Genomic DNA, 14,807 nt, shown 5'->3' with positions numbered 1-14,807 from the left:
ATAGAAGATTAATCATTGGATAAAAATGTAAATATATCTGCCAGTAATGAGTAGGCCTCATGCTATTCTCATTCTATGTTTCTAAATAAAGATGACTAAATTATATCATAGGAATCACATGTATGCAAAGGTGTTGATCAGGAAATGCTGAATTATGTAGACTCAAGTGATGACCCTTTCACTGCACGTGTAGAATTTTCTGAAGTTGAAGTACCTACCTTTATAACATTTGTTTCTTTGCTATTTTTTTCTTTTATAGATCACTCCAAAAAATGGGCGCTATCAAATTGACTCCGATGTACTTTTGTTTCCATGGAAGCTGACCTACAGGAATATTGGCTCTGATTTTATTCCTCGAGGAGCTTTTGGGAAAGTGTACTTGGCACAAGACAGAGAGACAAAAAAGCGAATGGCATGCAAGCTGGTATGTTAGCATGGTGCTTTTCTCCCCAAATAAATATTGTGCAATGTGATATATTTAACGCGTTAAAAGAGGATATTTCTGCATTTAATTTCAGTGCTAGTTGCGGGTATCGCTTTTGGTTTTATTGGATTAGTGGGGGGAGCGGGAGACGTTCTACAATTAACGTTTGTACTAATTCATTTTTTTGAAGAGTGCTTAGTGTTTGAATTACTAAGCATGGCTTTTTTTCCTGCTGCACTGTCAGCCAAAATGTTGAAATGTTGCATTCTGCATTTTTTAAGAAAGTGCATTTCTTTAGAGGAAAACCGTCGTTTGGGGGATGTAAGAGGTAAAAGCTTCAGCATTCTGAAAACATACAGTGATTTGTGTAACTGCAGTGCTGAGCAGACCTGTTGCTTAACTAGTATTCTTTAGAAGTATTTACATTAAATCTTACAGCCATCGGTATAACACAACATCGGAGATGAAAACCTAGCCCCATTGAAGTCAATGGCAAAACTCTCATTGGCTGACTCAAAAGGAGCCAGGATTTCATCATGACTCTTTCTTTTGAATGAGAGAGGCTTGCATTAAGGCCCCAGTTCAGCAACACACTTACGTGCTATTGATTTCACTGGGACTTAAGCTCATGTATAAATGCTTTCCTATATCTGCTTAAGTGAGACTAAATATGTGCTATTTCCATATTTGCTTTGGGTGTACTGTAAGGATAAGTAGAAAAAAATTCCATGATTTTCCACAGCCTAGGGTTTTGTGTCAGGCCCATCTCTTGTATGGAAACAACTCCGCATTTAACTTCAAAGTACTATATTGTCTTTAGTAATAAACACATCAGGCCAAACTAAGGCTCAGGTGGAGCCATGCTCCATGCCTTCCCATCCCCCCTTATGGGCCATGTAACAGTGCCAAGAGTGGGTGCCCTCCTTGCCTTTGCTCAGGGAACATGGACCTGGCTTTCCCCTGTGCAGAAGAGCTGGAAGGAGGGACTCACATGCCCTTTTCAACTCCATGCACCCAAACTGGGACTTCTTTAGTTTGGCACTTAACCACAACACACCTCAGGCTTAGGATTGTGTAGCTGTGCACGATGCAAACAGTACTTCTCAATGAAATAAAAATGAACCTCTGAAACAGCTGGTTCGGGGCAGTGAATGCGGAGTAAAAGAATGGCCATTGACCTTTGTAGCTGCAGATCACAGCTCTGTATTTTCTATCAATGCCACTTAAAGAATAAACAAAATCCGAGTGGTCATTTCACAGTGACTTTCTTTACCATCGTACCTATGGTAGCTTTGTGATTTTGATCAGGATTTAACCCAGGTTTCTCAAGTTGCTGAACTTGTTTGTTTAGTTGCAAGTGTAAGTAGGGACAGCCACACCTGTTCAGACAGATGTTAGCAGCAGGAGGTGATTCTCGGAGTATAGATGAGACTTCAGATGGCTAATCAGAAAATGGAGCTTTTCTTTTCTTTTTTCTTTTTTCTGAGCCAGGAAGTCTGGTCAGAATTTTGCATACTCCTTTAGGGTTTGATGGGAATGGACGTTGCTAAATCGCTTTGTCTGGGACAGTACAATCTCTTTGGGCATAAGTCCAAAAGCTGCGTCTGTTTTACACAGGATGTGTCTGAAACCAAAAGGAGGAACAATTCAAGAGAACAAAAATAAGCCTATTTTAATGACTAAATAGTTGTATTTGCCTTTGTGAAACCAGTTTACATATAGAAAACCTAGCCATAGAACGGCTAACTTCAGAATAAGTTTTGTTCGAGCTGGTCTGTCTGTTTTGTCTCAACTTGCTAGGTCCCAGTGGAACAGTTCAAACCATCAGATGTTGAAATCCAGGTTCGCTTCCGCCATGAGAACATTGCTGAGTTGTATGGTGCTATCCTGTGGGATGAGACTATCCATCTCTTTATGGAAGCAGGAGAGGGAGGATCTGTCATGGAAAAGTTGGAGAGCTGTGGGCCTATGAGAGAATTTGAGATCATTTGGGTGACCAAGCATATCCTCAAAGGACTTGATTTCCTTCACTCAAAAGGAGTCATCCACCATGATATAAAACGTATGTATCTTTCATTCTTTGTAAGGCTATTTCTTTTCCTTGTTACACACAGAATACTTACACTTTTTTTTTTTAATGCTTCTACTGTAGAGGACAGTTTTGAGGTGCTGAGGACCATCAAATCCTATTGGCCTTAGAGGGGAATTGGCTGACTGACACTCAGTATCTCACAATATCAGGCCCTCAGAATAGAAGCTATTTAAAAATATCTTTTTACTGCTTTTCTTTAATGATTCTGGTGCACTGAAACATCACTGTTTGTTCTGGGAGGGAATGTTAGAGCCCCTTAAGTAATCCAATTCAAAATGAAAAAAAGAACCTGAAGAGTTAAAACATACACTCTGATCGACTGGGCGAAAACTTTGCCCCTCTGTCTGTTTTGACCCAGGGTGAACAGTTTGCCCTTCTGTTTTCATTTTACCGTGTTGGTTTTTGTGTTGTGGCTTTGCATTGCTGTTTCTGAGACTTTGTTCCCACTCTGTAATTGAACTAGGCACATGATTAATTTTTTATTGGGGATTATAGTTTACCTTCTATCAAGGCGCCTGTAAGTGCTAGAGCCCATAAATATGACTTCTGCCCAGCAACACCACCAGAGGTCAAATCCTGCTTGTCTTTCTCAGGGAAGCATGGTTCTTAATTAGTATTTGGCCTCTAATATTTATTTTGCAGCTGATTCTTGCTAAACGTGAGGCTTTGAAACATTAGAACTCACTGTTAGATTAACAATACACAAAATGGTGGCCACAGTAGTTTGTCAAGAGCTGCTTAATCTGTGCATATGATTTAAAAAAAAAAAAAATCTTACAAGTAAACTTTGAAACAGTGACAACTATTAAGTTAAATCATTTTTTTTCCTAGTTGCATTTTGTGTGTCTTTTTTTTCCAGTAAATATCTTACAGAGCAATTCAGTCATTGACCGTAAGAATGGAATTACTTAAAAGTCTTTCTAAACACTATATATGAATGATTGATACATATCTGAGGTTTGAAAGGTTTCAATTCCCTTCCCCTCCCCCACTCCCCCTAAGTTTCCAGCACCTTTTCACTTCCCTGTTTTGGCTGGGTTAGGAGCATTGGTTAGGTAGATCAAAACGTGGGCTTGAGAGCACCCGTTTCGATGGCTGTCACCACAAGCTTGAATGCTGTGTGGTGGTGATGCATTGCATCACCTTGTGGTGACAAGATGCGTCATTGTCAGGAGAATGGGGATAAGAGAAGAATTATGTCTGAAAGGAGCCAAGCAGCCTGGAGCTAGCCAGACAAAACCACATGTGTGTGCAGTGTGCTGAGCGGGGCAGGAGGGTGTCAGTGGTGTTCCCCTCCTCCTGTTTCTATCTGAATGAAGAGCTTGACCATGGTGGAGAATGTGTATTGGTGGAAAACTAACTGTAAATGGATGGGGAGGAGGAGACTGTCTCTGCTTCCTGGAGCTTTTAGATATTTCATCCATTCTACAAGTTGAAGTTTCAGAAGTGAAATTATGTAAAATCTCTGGAGCTGGCAATGAAGTCTTCTGTCTCCTTTTGGAGGAGGGGCAGGTTGCAGCGGGTATCTCCCTCTTGCCTTCCAGGTAGGAGGGAGGGGACATTTGTGGAAGGGATGAATCTTTCTTTAAGGGAGAAGAGGTCAAAAAGGACTCCCAGCTGGGACAATATTTCTTTCCCCTCCAGATTCTGTTGCTGGGGAAATCTCAAACTCCAGGATCCACTTCAGATTCCCCTATCAGCAAATCCTCCCTTCGCCATCCCCCAGTGGAGGAGAAATTCAGGGGAGCAGAGCTCCCCCAGGCGAGGGACAGGAGGAGAAACTCCCCCTTGGCTTTCAGCTGCACCTCTCTGAGCTCCTTATTTTTAACCCCTGGCTAAAATGCTGTGATATCAAGAAACTGCTCTTTTGGGGCCCAATCCAAAGCCCATGAAAGTTAATAGGAGTCCTCCCATTCACTTGAGTGAGCTTAGGATCAGGCCCTTGGTATTTGCAGCCCGGCCAAAATGAGGAGTTACTGGAAGTCTTGTGCTAGAGCTTACCCAGATAAGATTTCAAGCACTTATCTCAAACTTTGTAGTCTAGGGAACAATAAGTGCAGTTTCAGGTACCTCTCTCAGTTACTACTTGTGTTTGTAGCAGGGTCATGTTCTGCACTCTCTTGTTCATTTTCATACCATATTAATCTGTATCTTCACAACTGTGCTAACAGATAGATGTTAATAAATCTGTGAAACCAGAGAGCAGACTCAAAACCAGAAAAACAGCCAAAAGCTCACTTAAAGAACCAGTAAGGTGCAAAATGACGAGTCCGCTTCATTTTTCAACTTGAACAAAGGTGGATTCTCAGGGACCACAAGGTTGGATGCGGTTTTGGTTTTTGAGTTTTGGGCAAGCAGAAAGTCCCATTTTAAAATACAAATAGCTTCCTCTACTCATTTGAAAAGAAGAATAGCTTTGCAAGAATTTAGCTGAGACTTTCCAGACACAAACAATCAATCTCAACCCATAAGTTGTTCTTAAACATGGAAAGTTTCATCCCCCAAAGAGTTGGGTGTTTTATTTATTTATTTATTTTAAGTTAAGAGCAATTGGAAACAACACTAATGATTTTTCTTGCAACTTAAACTATGATGTTCACTACCCTGAAAGGTACAACTACATAATAAATATGTGATTCTGCAGATTACTTGGTACTTGCATTCAAGTTCTAGGATAACTATTGTAGCATGTAACCCGCACTCTGATTTAAAAGACAATCCTGCCTGGATGTAGGAAACCTTGAAAGAGACTCAGAGCAGGCCTGTAGCCAGGGGAATAGCCACTCCGTGCATTCTCCCTTCCCAATCATTTTTACTAGGAAAACCATCAAGAAGTTATTGGTCTGAACAGTATTCAATTCAATTCCGCACTGCTGAGTTGTACAGGAGGGGCAGTAAGGCACAGGGGTGGTGGTGGAAGCCAGTGGGACCATGTCAACTGAATGATGACAGCTGCCAGTGAGGCTGAGGGCTCAGAGCTCTGCAGAGAGAAAAACCCTTACATGTGAAATCCCTCTCCGCTCTGAATCCTAGGACCCCTAAGGAGTTGGAGGCTATACCATTTACCTGCTTCATGACGCCCAAACACCTCGAGATGACTCTTGTGGAATTGTCAGTGCCATGCCTTTGGCTTTCACTGTTGGAAAATAGTCTGACCTATAAGATCCATGTAATACTTAGAGCTAAATAACTTGCTGCCGGTGATAGTGTTGATCTGTGAAGTGACATATAGGCTAAATATATGTTTAGAGCTAGAGCTTGGGCTGTCTTCCCTTTTCCCATTCTAGTTCTGCACACGATGTTTGTTGCACAATAAATGGCACCAGCTTGCTAGAACCTAAAACCCTGTCTTTTTTGTTTGTTTACCTTTAGCCAGCAACATTGTTTTCATGTCAACTAAGGCCGTTTTGGTGGATTTTGGTCTAAGTGTTCAAATGACTGACGACACCTACTACCCCAAAGACCTCCGAGGAACAGAGGTAGGAATGTGTGCACAAGGAAAAGCCCTGTGATTGCATCATTGAGAATCGTTACAATGCAATAGACTTTCCAGAAGACTTCAGTGAAATTAATGTTTTATCGTTTTTTAAAAATCAGTTTTTCTCACACTTAATTCATTTTGTGACATAGTCTTAATTACAGTTGACTTTTTAGATTAGTGACTGGGGAAGTGTGACTGTTCTATCTTGTGAATTTGATTTATTATCCTCAAACTTGTCCATTTACTAACTATGGTTAAATCCAGATCCAAGGGCGAAATTCTGGTCCCACTAAAGCCAATGGTAAAACTCCCATTGACCTCAGTAGGGCTGGTGTGTTATTCCGAGGGATAGCTCCACAAAAGGAGATATATGCCTAAATCCAACATTTGGATCCCAAACCCCCTGCTCAGCTGCACCCAACCCTGTAGACGTCTAAATCCCCTAGGTGCCTAAGTTTCTGCTGGTGAGCACGTGCAAATCCACCTCCATCCTGATACCTGGTGCCTAGCTTTCGCTTAAGCCCCAGCAGGATCCTCAAACCTGACATTCCCCCATATAGGTGTCTAAAATAGATTTTAGGCCCCGATTACACACAGATGTAAGCTCTTGGATAAGCCAATGGGGCTCCTCACAGGCTTAAGTCTTTCCAAGACTGGGGCCTTGCTTAGCGACCGAGAAGCGGCAGTTGGCTTGGATGGACGAAAAAAGCATGGCCTTGCTTAGTATTGCCAAAGAGGCTGTGCTACAGGAAATGTTTCCGCTGGAATGCTGATTCTTGTCATTTTGATAGCCTTTCCGAGCAAAGAATAAGTATGTGTTTAAAGGAAACGTTTACATAACCCTCTCCAGAGGAGTGACGTGCTACTTGCTAGGGCAGCACAGACTAGTACGTTTCAAAGACGCAACTGATATTTCAGAGAACATTTTGTTTGAGAAGGATGCTGGAACATTTTTTCTGGCTTCCCAGTCAGAAGAGTTCAGAACTGAGACATTTTTACCTTACTAAAAATAACTAGCTCTGTGCCGTTAAGCTGACAAAATGCCTTTTCATTCTGTACGACAATGCTGGTTATGGAGCTGTGTGGTAGGAAAGAGGTGAAATCCTGACGGGGACTTTCCAAGGGAGGGAGAAGATGTGTGTAAATGGGGAATATTTAGGTTTGTGACATGGAAAGGTGGAGTTAGGCTTGCTTGGAATTAGACCAAGAGTGCATGAGCCAAGTTCAGCTTAATGAGAAAAACACACTTGTTTATTTGTGTGGGATTGATTAAATGACTCTGTAGTGTGAAGCCAGTTAGGTGCTCACAGTCCTGTACCTTCACAAGGCATACGCAAATTCATCCAGTCCCTTAGTGCATAGACACACCTTCCACCTTCTTTGGAGGGAAAAAATAAAAAAAAGACACGGGGGGGCAATAGTCCTCTGTGGCTGCTCTGCTGTTGGTGCACTGCAGCCTCGTGAGAGACCTAGGTGGGATTGTGGCGAATGGGGATGGGGAGACTCAAACTTTAGGTAAAGCTTTGTGGGAATGCGCACAGGCTACCCCATGAATTTTAGGGCCTAGAGGGAAAGACACATGCTGTGCTTCCTGCTGGCCTTCATCTCCCTCCAACCTCACCCTCAGCACTGCCTGCTTGGCTTGCAAGGTTGCTGTGCCATCAGTGGATGGCTTAGCTGCCACTGACCCACCTGTGTCCCCTCTGAAAGCCCTAGAGGGATGGTTACTGCTATTCTCTCTGTCTCGGCAGGTATTTATACTGCAATCACAGCTCTGTTATCTGAGTGGTAACTGTTGGTAATGTTGTGTGTGACTTGCCACACAGAGCATGCCAAGGTTAAGTTCTTGTTGCAGGTATCAGAGGGGTAGCCGTGTTAGTCTGGATCAGTAAAAGTGGCAAAGAGTCCTGTGGCACCTTATAGACTAACAGATGTATTGGAGCAAAAGCTTTCGTGGGGGAATACCCGCTTCGTCGGATGCATGTAGTGGAAATTTCCAGAGGCAGGTATAAATATGCAAGCAAGAATCAGGCTAGGGATAACGAGGTTAGTTCTGTCATGGAGGTTGAGGCCCTCTTCTAGCAGTTGAGGTGTGAACACCAAGGGAGGAGAAACTGCTTTTGTAGTTGGCGAGCCATTCACTGCTTTTGTAGTTGGCGAGCCATTAAACAAAGACTGTGAATGGCTCGCCAACTACAAAAGCAGTTTCTCCTCCTTTGGTGTTCACACCTCAACTGCTAGAAGAGGGCCTCATCCTCCCTGACTGAACTAACCTCGTTATCCCTAGCCTGATTCTTGCTTGCATATTTATACCTGCCTCTGGAAATTTCCACTACATGCATCCGACGAAGTGGGTATTCACCCATGAAAGCTTATGTTCCAATACGTCTGTTAGTCTATAAGGTGCCACAGGATTCTTTGCCGTTCTTATTGCAGGATGATTTTGGATAATGCCAGTGCTGTTTTACCAGTTTTTTAGAGGGTGTTGGATGAGGGTGAAATGTACACTAAAGCAAATATACTGGCCTGCAAACCTAATGGGTGGACAGTGCAATGGCCTATTGAAATTTAGCTCTCCAGGCCCATGAGCTGTGGGAGTGCTGTGCAGACAGCATCCTCATCCACCAGCAAGAGGGAGTGCCTCAGGCAGCCTGGCCAGCTGATTACTGAATGGAGCTGACTGGCTCCAAATGAAGTTCTCTCCTGGCTGAACTGGAAAGTGTGATGGCTGCATTTTGAGGACATGCAGGGTGTACACTTGAACAAATGGGGAGGGGGGGGGATATCACTATCCAATTGTGGTGCCTAACCTAGAGGGAAGGCAAAAGCAGAGGCTCACCTTCCTTTGAATGCCCTTCCCAGATTTACATGAGCCCCGAAGTGATACTCTGCAGAGGCCACACGACAAAAGCGGACATCTACAGCATGGGGGCTACTATCATTCACATGCAGACTGGCAGCCCACCGTGGGTGAATCGATACCCTCGCACCTCATATCCATCATACCTCTATATAGTAAGTATCCATAGAACAGCTTAGATCAGCCAGCCAAAGGGAGAGAGACCGCTGGGTTCTTGTTGGCAAATCCCCAACCTTCCAGGGGAGTCTGAAAGTATTCGCTGCCAGAGAAATGATGCCATTGGCCCAGCTCTGAAAAAAATATTACAGAGCAGAAAAGCAGGTTGTGATAACTTAGGAGGAGACACAGAGACTGAGAGAGAGCCAATATTAAGATTAAACAGCTACCATTCTACGGCACTTGGATGTGCTGTGAGGATGATCTTAGAGTTGTGTGAAACTCAGTCATTTCAAGTGCACGTGGGTTCACATTTGTTGTCATTATGGGGTTTGAAGAAACCTAAAAAACCCAGAGCAAAATTAACTAAAAACCTCTAAATTTCACCCAGTTTTGCACTGAAGCCTGGCGAATTTCTCATGCACAATGCCTTAAATGGGCTCCAGTTTGCTTAGAAGATTTACAGGCCTTTGGCTGAACCAGTCTGAATCTTCAGGTTACATTTAAACCTGAAACCAGGTGAGGTTTGCATGATTACCTATTCCATTGTGACTGTTCAGCACAGTGCCAGAGTGGCAAGTTTTTATAACTTGTGAGTTATGAGAGAGGGGAATTCCCGATTGTCGAAACTGCCAGTGGCTATGAGGAAGTTATCATCTTAATGCTGAGAAGTCTTTCCTTCTTGTTTGCTAGATACACAAGCAAGCGCCCCCGTTAGAGGACATTGCAGAGGATTGCAGCACCAGCATGAGAGAGCTGCTGGAAGCTGCTCTGGAAAGGAACCCTAATCACAGACTGTCTGCTGCAGACTTACTAAAACATGAGGCCTTGCATCCGCCACCAGAGGACCAGCCACGGTGCCAAAGTCTGGACTCAGCCCTGTTTGAAAGGAAAAGGCTGCTGACGAGGAAGGAGCTGGAGTTGCCAGAAAACATTGCGGGTACAACAGCAAGCTTCCCACTCTTGTGCTTTTATACTGTGTTCCCTATCTACATTGTATTCACTGAAACAAACAAAGCTAAAGGGCTTCAGGGCCTCTTGACATGAGAGCTCAGTAAAAATCTTGACAAGATGAGGTCAAATGCAGGTCTCAGTGAAATATGTGGCAAAACTCCCATTCACTTCAATAGGACCAGAATTTGGCTTAAATTCTGTAATTCCAGAAGAATCAGCTGGCCAGAAAACCCTGGCAGTCCTCCAGGACAGTTTTTTAAAAGTACATATTACTTTTGTGAATTGTTTGAACTCTCTCCAGTAATAAGGCCATTTTATGATTAGCTTTTAGTTTGGGAGTTTTTTAATATGACTTTGTTTTATTTTAAAAACTCTTTTATACCTTGACCATGAAGTTGAGGAGTGTCACAGCACTGACATAGAAGGCCTCTGAAAGGGGCTGTTTAAAAACAAAAAGCAAATGATTACCCACATACCAACCTACCATACTGTGTGTGATACATGCTTATGAAGGGTGAGGCATGAATCAGTTAAAACCTTACGGGGTTCAAGAATATAATATCAGGTCCGAAAGGAGATCTGTCGCCAGCAAGCTGTTAAGACTGTGTGTCTCTTTTCCTTTCTTTTAAAATATTTGTAATCTACAAATACTTGTAAAATTTGCTGGATGCATCCTGGCAATAGGCACTTAGAAAAACAAAACACAACCAAACAAAAGCCCCAACCCTGATGAAATGCTTTCTTTTATTTACTTTGATTTAAATAATTTAAAAATACACCTGTGCACGTGCATAATCAGTAATACAGTGCAACAAAACCCCAGCAGCATTTAAAGTAATAAAAATAAAATTGTGTTTCTATAATGGCGCCGTCCTGCTGTTTGCTTTGTTAGGTGCACAGTCCTTTGGCCGCTACAGTACTCCAGAGGCAGTGCTCTACTGAGGATCAAGGGACATTTGGCCATTAATCTGGGACTCTTGAGTTTGGTGTGTGAGTGCCCAGGACACTCATAAAAGTGCTCAAGGGAGTTCTGAGGTTGCAACAGCTTCTTCAGAACCATGGCAATTTCTGAAATTATGTGCTAAGTAAAGCAGAGGCCCAGCCCCAATTCTGCATTTTGCACTGCCTAAATGGAGATGTAATCTGGCCAGTGGAGGGTAGTTCTCAACTGGCATAATGCCAGCAGAGCTCCCTCTATTACGCCAGTCTCTCCTGTGGAATCCTGGCTTCGGGGAATGTCAGGGGATGATGGAGCTCTGCTTCCCTCTGGCAATTCCCATCTGGTATAAGGGCTTTTAGAGACCAGATACAATTTTCATTCTGCTCTATCATCAGGGCTCTGGGAACCTAGGAGCTGGAACCAGTTCCAGCCCACCCACCTCCACTCTGAGTGAATCTGGCCCTTTTATTTGTCTGGAGATGCGGATGACTTAACAATAGTTTGTTTAAAAATTTAAGCTTTTTTTAAAAAGTCCAAAAAAGAGTGAAAATAAAAATTAGGCCATTAAAAAATGTTGGCAGTGTTTTAAATGAGTTTTTTTCTTGGATTCTAAGGCATTAATACATTTCACCTATTTCCTTTTCAGATTCATCTTCGTGTACAGGGAGTTCGGAGGAATCGGAGTTGTTAAAAAGGCAAAGGTCACTGTACATAGACCTTGGTGCTTTAGCTGGCTACTTTAACATTGTTAGGGGACCACCAACATTAGAATATGACTGACTCTAGTGATTTCTTGTGTCTGCTGGTCAGAGTTGGAAATCTGTCTCTTCAAGCTAATTTTGTGTATAACATAGTGCCTTTTTGAGCTGTAAAATGTGAAATGCTTTTAACTGCACAGCTGATTAAGCTAACTGATTTGTGGACTCTGGTAAATATATCCCAAGCAGTAACCTGTTCCTTGATAGCAAACCAACAATACGAAGGAGAAAAGAACACCTTGTTGGGAATATTGTTATCTGGAGACTTTCCATGCACTGTGTGTTTTTTGTACATGCACTTTACATGCTGTGGGCTATTTAAATTTTATACAAGTAGAAAAATTCTTTCATTGAAAAAAATTGAATATTTGGGGGCAGATCCTCCAGTACGACTGAGCTGCACGCACTGTTAAGTTTGGCTGGGAAGACTTTGGGCCATCTTTGGCAATCCTACCCAATCTTCAGCTGGCTCAGCCTTCGGCCAGTCTCTCAGGGCAGATTAGGGCAGCCTTTAGATTGATGTGAACCATGCCAGCCACCTGTGGGCCTTGGAGCTATGCATCACTGGGGCACGGGGGTGTACTGGTCACTGTGTCTGTTCTTCCCACACCAGGGAAAAAGTGGGGGGTATGTAAGGAGTTTCTGTGGTGGCTGCACACAGCACATGGAGGTTCTCTGAGAAGGGAGAATCCTCCACTGGCTTTAGGCCCGCTTTGTGCTATGAGAGCAGTGCAACCTCCCCTCACAAGTCAAGCATACTGGCCCTGAACCTGCACGTGATGCTGAACGTTATGTACTTTAAAGCCTATGCAAGTATGTCTAGGGCAGCGATGAGTTTGCTGCCAGTAATGTTGAGAGAATTCCTGATTGTTGTATTAATCACTAATAACCTGAACAGAATGCTTTAAAACTGTACATGTTGAACTGACTTAATAACTATGTATGGGAAAGCATGTCAATAGTGACAAGCTGTGTTTACGTTCCTATGGAAACAAAATGTATCTTGTTCTTGCTATGCCTAATACATCTAAAACGTGATGTTTTGGATGATAGTAAAACTGTGTAAACTACATAGTTCTGTACATCCCATAGGATGAGAATGTAAACTTTTATAAAACTCTTCAGTGCTTAGGATTATATCTCTCTTAAGCATTGTTAAAGATGGCATACTATGTATGTTGTATGGCAAATCCCTTATGAAGCAAGGCCTCATTTTTAGATGTAAATTATTTGATGGCACCTATCCAAGAGATGATCTTAAACTGATTATTTTCACTTTGATACCAATATGATTGGATGAATAAATCCAATGTGTTGTGTTGTGAAGTGTTCATTCTGTCAGTTCTTTCAGGATATTTAGTTATGGCTGAATTGCAGAGCCACCTGGGAGAGCTTACAGTGGGCTTGGGGAACTCTGTTTACACCTTCCCCTGCCAATGTAAATTACTCTTGTCCAGTGACAACGTGAGGGTTTGGAGGAGATCAGTGTGACAGTTCTTTGGGTGCTCCCAAATCTCTCTGAACTACCAGGTAAAAAGGAATGATCTTCATGCCATCTGCTTCCAACATTTAGAAAAGTTTCCAAGGTACCAACTTTCAATAAACGTTGGTGGAGGATGGGGATAGGTGAGGTCTTGGTGAGGTAAGCCTCCAGTCAGCAGAGGGTTTTGTGTGCACTCTGGTGAATGTTAGGCAGTTGTACAGAGTTACTTCACAAACATTAACCGCTTGTTACCCCGCCCCTCCAAGGACTGGTATGTGAGGAATTGTGTCCTGGTTTCTCACATGTGCATTAGAGGCAGTGGTGTTGACTTAACTAAAGTCACCAAGGGAGTTGATATTAGAGCTGGGATTGAACCCAGGAGCCTGTGGCTCCTAATCCTGTGTTTAGCCCACTCATTATTAAATTCTCTGTCTTTGGGACCAGGAGCCATTTTGGCTACTCAGCCTGGGAGTCAGCTCAGCTACAGAGACAGCCTGCTGTCAGCTGGAAGGGAGTTAGAGCCATTAGGGACCTGACTCAGGTGTTTGAGACTGAGGGGAACAGCTGCTTCATTAGTTAGGGTATCTGGGCTGCAGCCCCTGGCACAGGGAGGTCACAGCTTCCCCCAAATGTCTGCTGCCCCTCCGGGAGTAGAGATAGGACATTCCTGCCCCAAGAAGACAAGGATTGACTTGGGATAGTTGTGATTCTTTATTTGGACTTTTGTTTGCCCCAGAAATGGAGGAATTCTGAATTGGCTGGCGGGTCAAATCTCCATACCAGCTCAGGGAAGGTTTTCCCCAAGAATGAGGGGAGATGGGGTCATAGAGGCACTTGGATGCCATAGAAACAAGCCACCCCTTTCACTGTCCCAGCAGACTGTCGCTTTACAAAAGCATATCTCTGTCTCTGCAGCTAATGGACGCACGTCATAGTAACAAGTGTATTCTAGATCCCCCACCTCCTTACCTAGATTTTGTGACTCTTCAATGTTAATGATACAAACATGGCAAATTGATAGAACTTCCATAATGGAAAACAACACAAACTTGTAGCCGGACAGAATCCAGTATGTGCAGCACTAATGGAAGTAGAAAGCAGTAAAATCTTGGGGGGGTGAGGGGTTGCAATTGACTGGATCCACACAAAGTCTGCTAAGTAAGAAGGTGCCTGTGTTTACTTTCCAGAGTAGTTTAAAAAAACCACCCTTTTCTGCTTGCAGCTACGATGAATGGGGTTGTAGCACTGAGCCAAAGAAGGCTATGTAGTGGGCTCAGCAATTCTCAGCTCGTGGTGGCTTCTGAGCTTTCATGAGAGAAAACTGTGTGATCATTCCATTTATTCTGTCCAGTACAGGACTGGAAGTGACCTCCTGGGTAATCAAGTCCAGTCTCCTGCAGCAGGCAACCCCATCATATAATCCTGTTCATAAATGTATCAAGTTTCATCTTAAAACTAGGTTGGTTGGTTGCTCTACAACTCCTATTGGGAGGCTGTTCCAGAACCTAACTCCTCCGATGGTTAGAAACTTTCTTCAAATTTCCAGCCTCAGTTTGTCCATGGCCAGTTTTTATACCCATTTGGTTTTGTGCCAACATTGTCCTTTTGTCTAAATAGCTCATCTACCTTGCTGGTGTTTACCTCCCTAATTAATTTATA

General features: G+C 43.1%; 1 protein-coding gene across 4 annotated transcripts in view; it reads left to right on the top strand.

Annotated features, from left to right (window-relative positions):
- The window catches only part of MAP3K8 (mitogen-activated protein kinase kinase kinase 8), a 35,537-nt gene extending 21,283 nt beyond the window's left edge, over nt 1-14,254 (top strand). For all 4 annotated transcript variants that reach the window (XM_073334366.1, XM_073334368.1, XM_073334365.1 and 1 more), the window contains exons 3-8: nt 260-424; nt 2,225-2,486; nt 5,889-5,995; nt 8,860-9,012; nt 9,707-9,953; nt 11,554-14,254. In XM_073334366.1, coding sequence (XP_073190467.1) covers nt 260-424; nt 2,225-2,486; nt 5,889-5,995; nt 8,860-9,012; nt 9,707-9,953; nt 11,554-11,687 — 1,068 coding nt within the window. In that variant the 3' untranslated portion in view covers nt 11,688-14,254. The remainder of the gene's footprint in view (nt 1-259; nt 425-2,224; nt 2,487-5,888; nt 5,996-8,859; nt 9,013-9,706; nt 9,954-11,553) is intronic.
- The last annotated feature ends 553 nt before the right edge of the window (nt 14,255-14,807 follow it).

Source organism: Lepidochelys kempii, chromosome 2 (assembly GCF_965140265.1).
Source record: "Lepidochelys kempii isolate rLepKem1 chromosome 2, rLepKem1.hap2, whole genome shotgun sequence".
Taxonomy (NCBI): Eukaryota; Metazoa; Chordata; order Testudines; family Cheloniidae; genus Lepidochelys; species Lepidochelys kempii.
The sequence above is the reverse complement of the archived record's forward strand: the minus strand, read 5'-3'. Positions and strand labels throughout refer to the sequence as shown.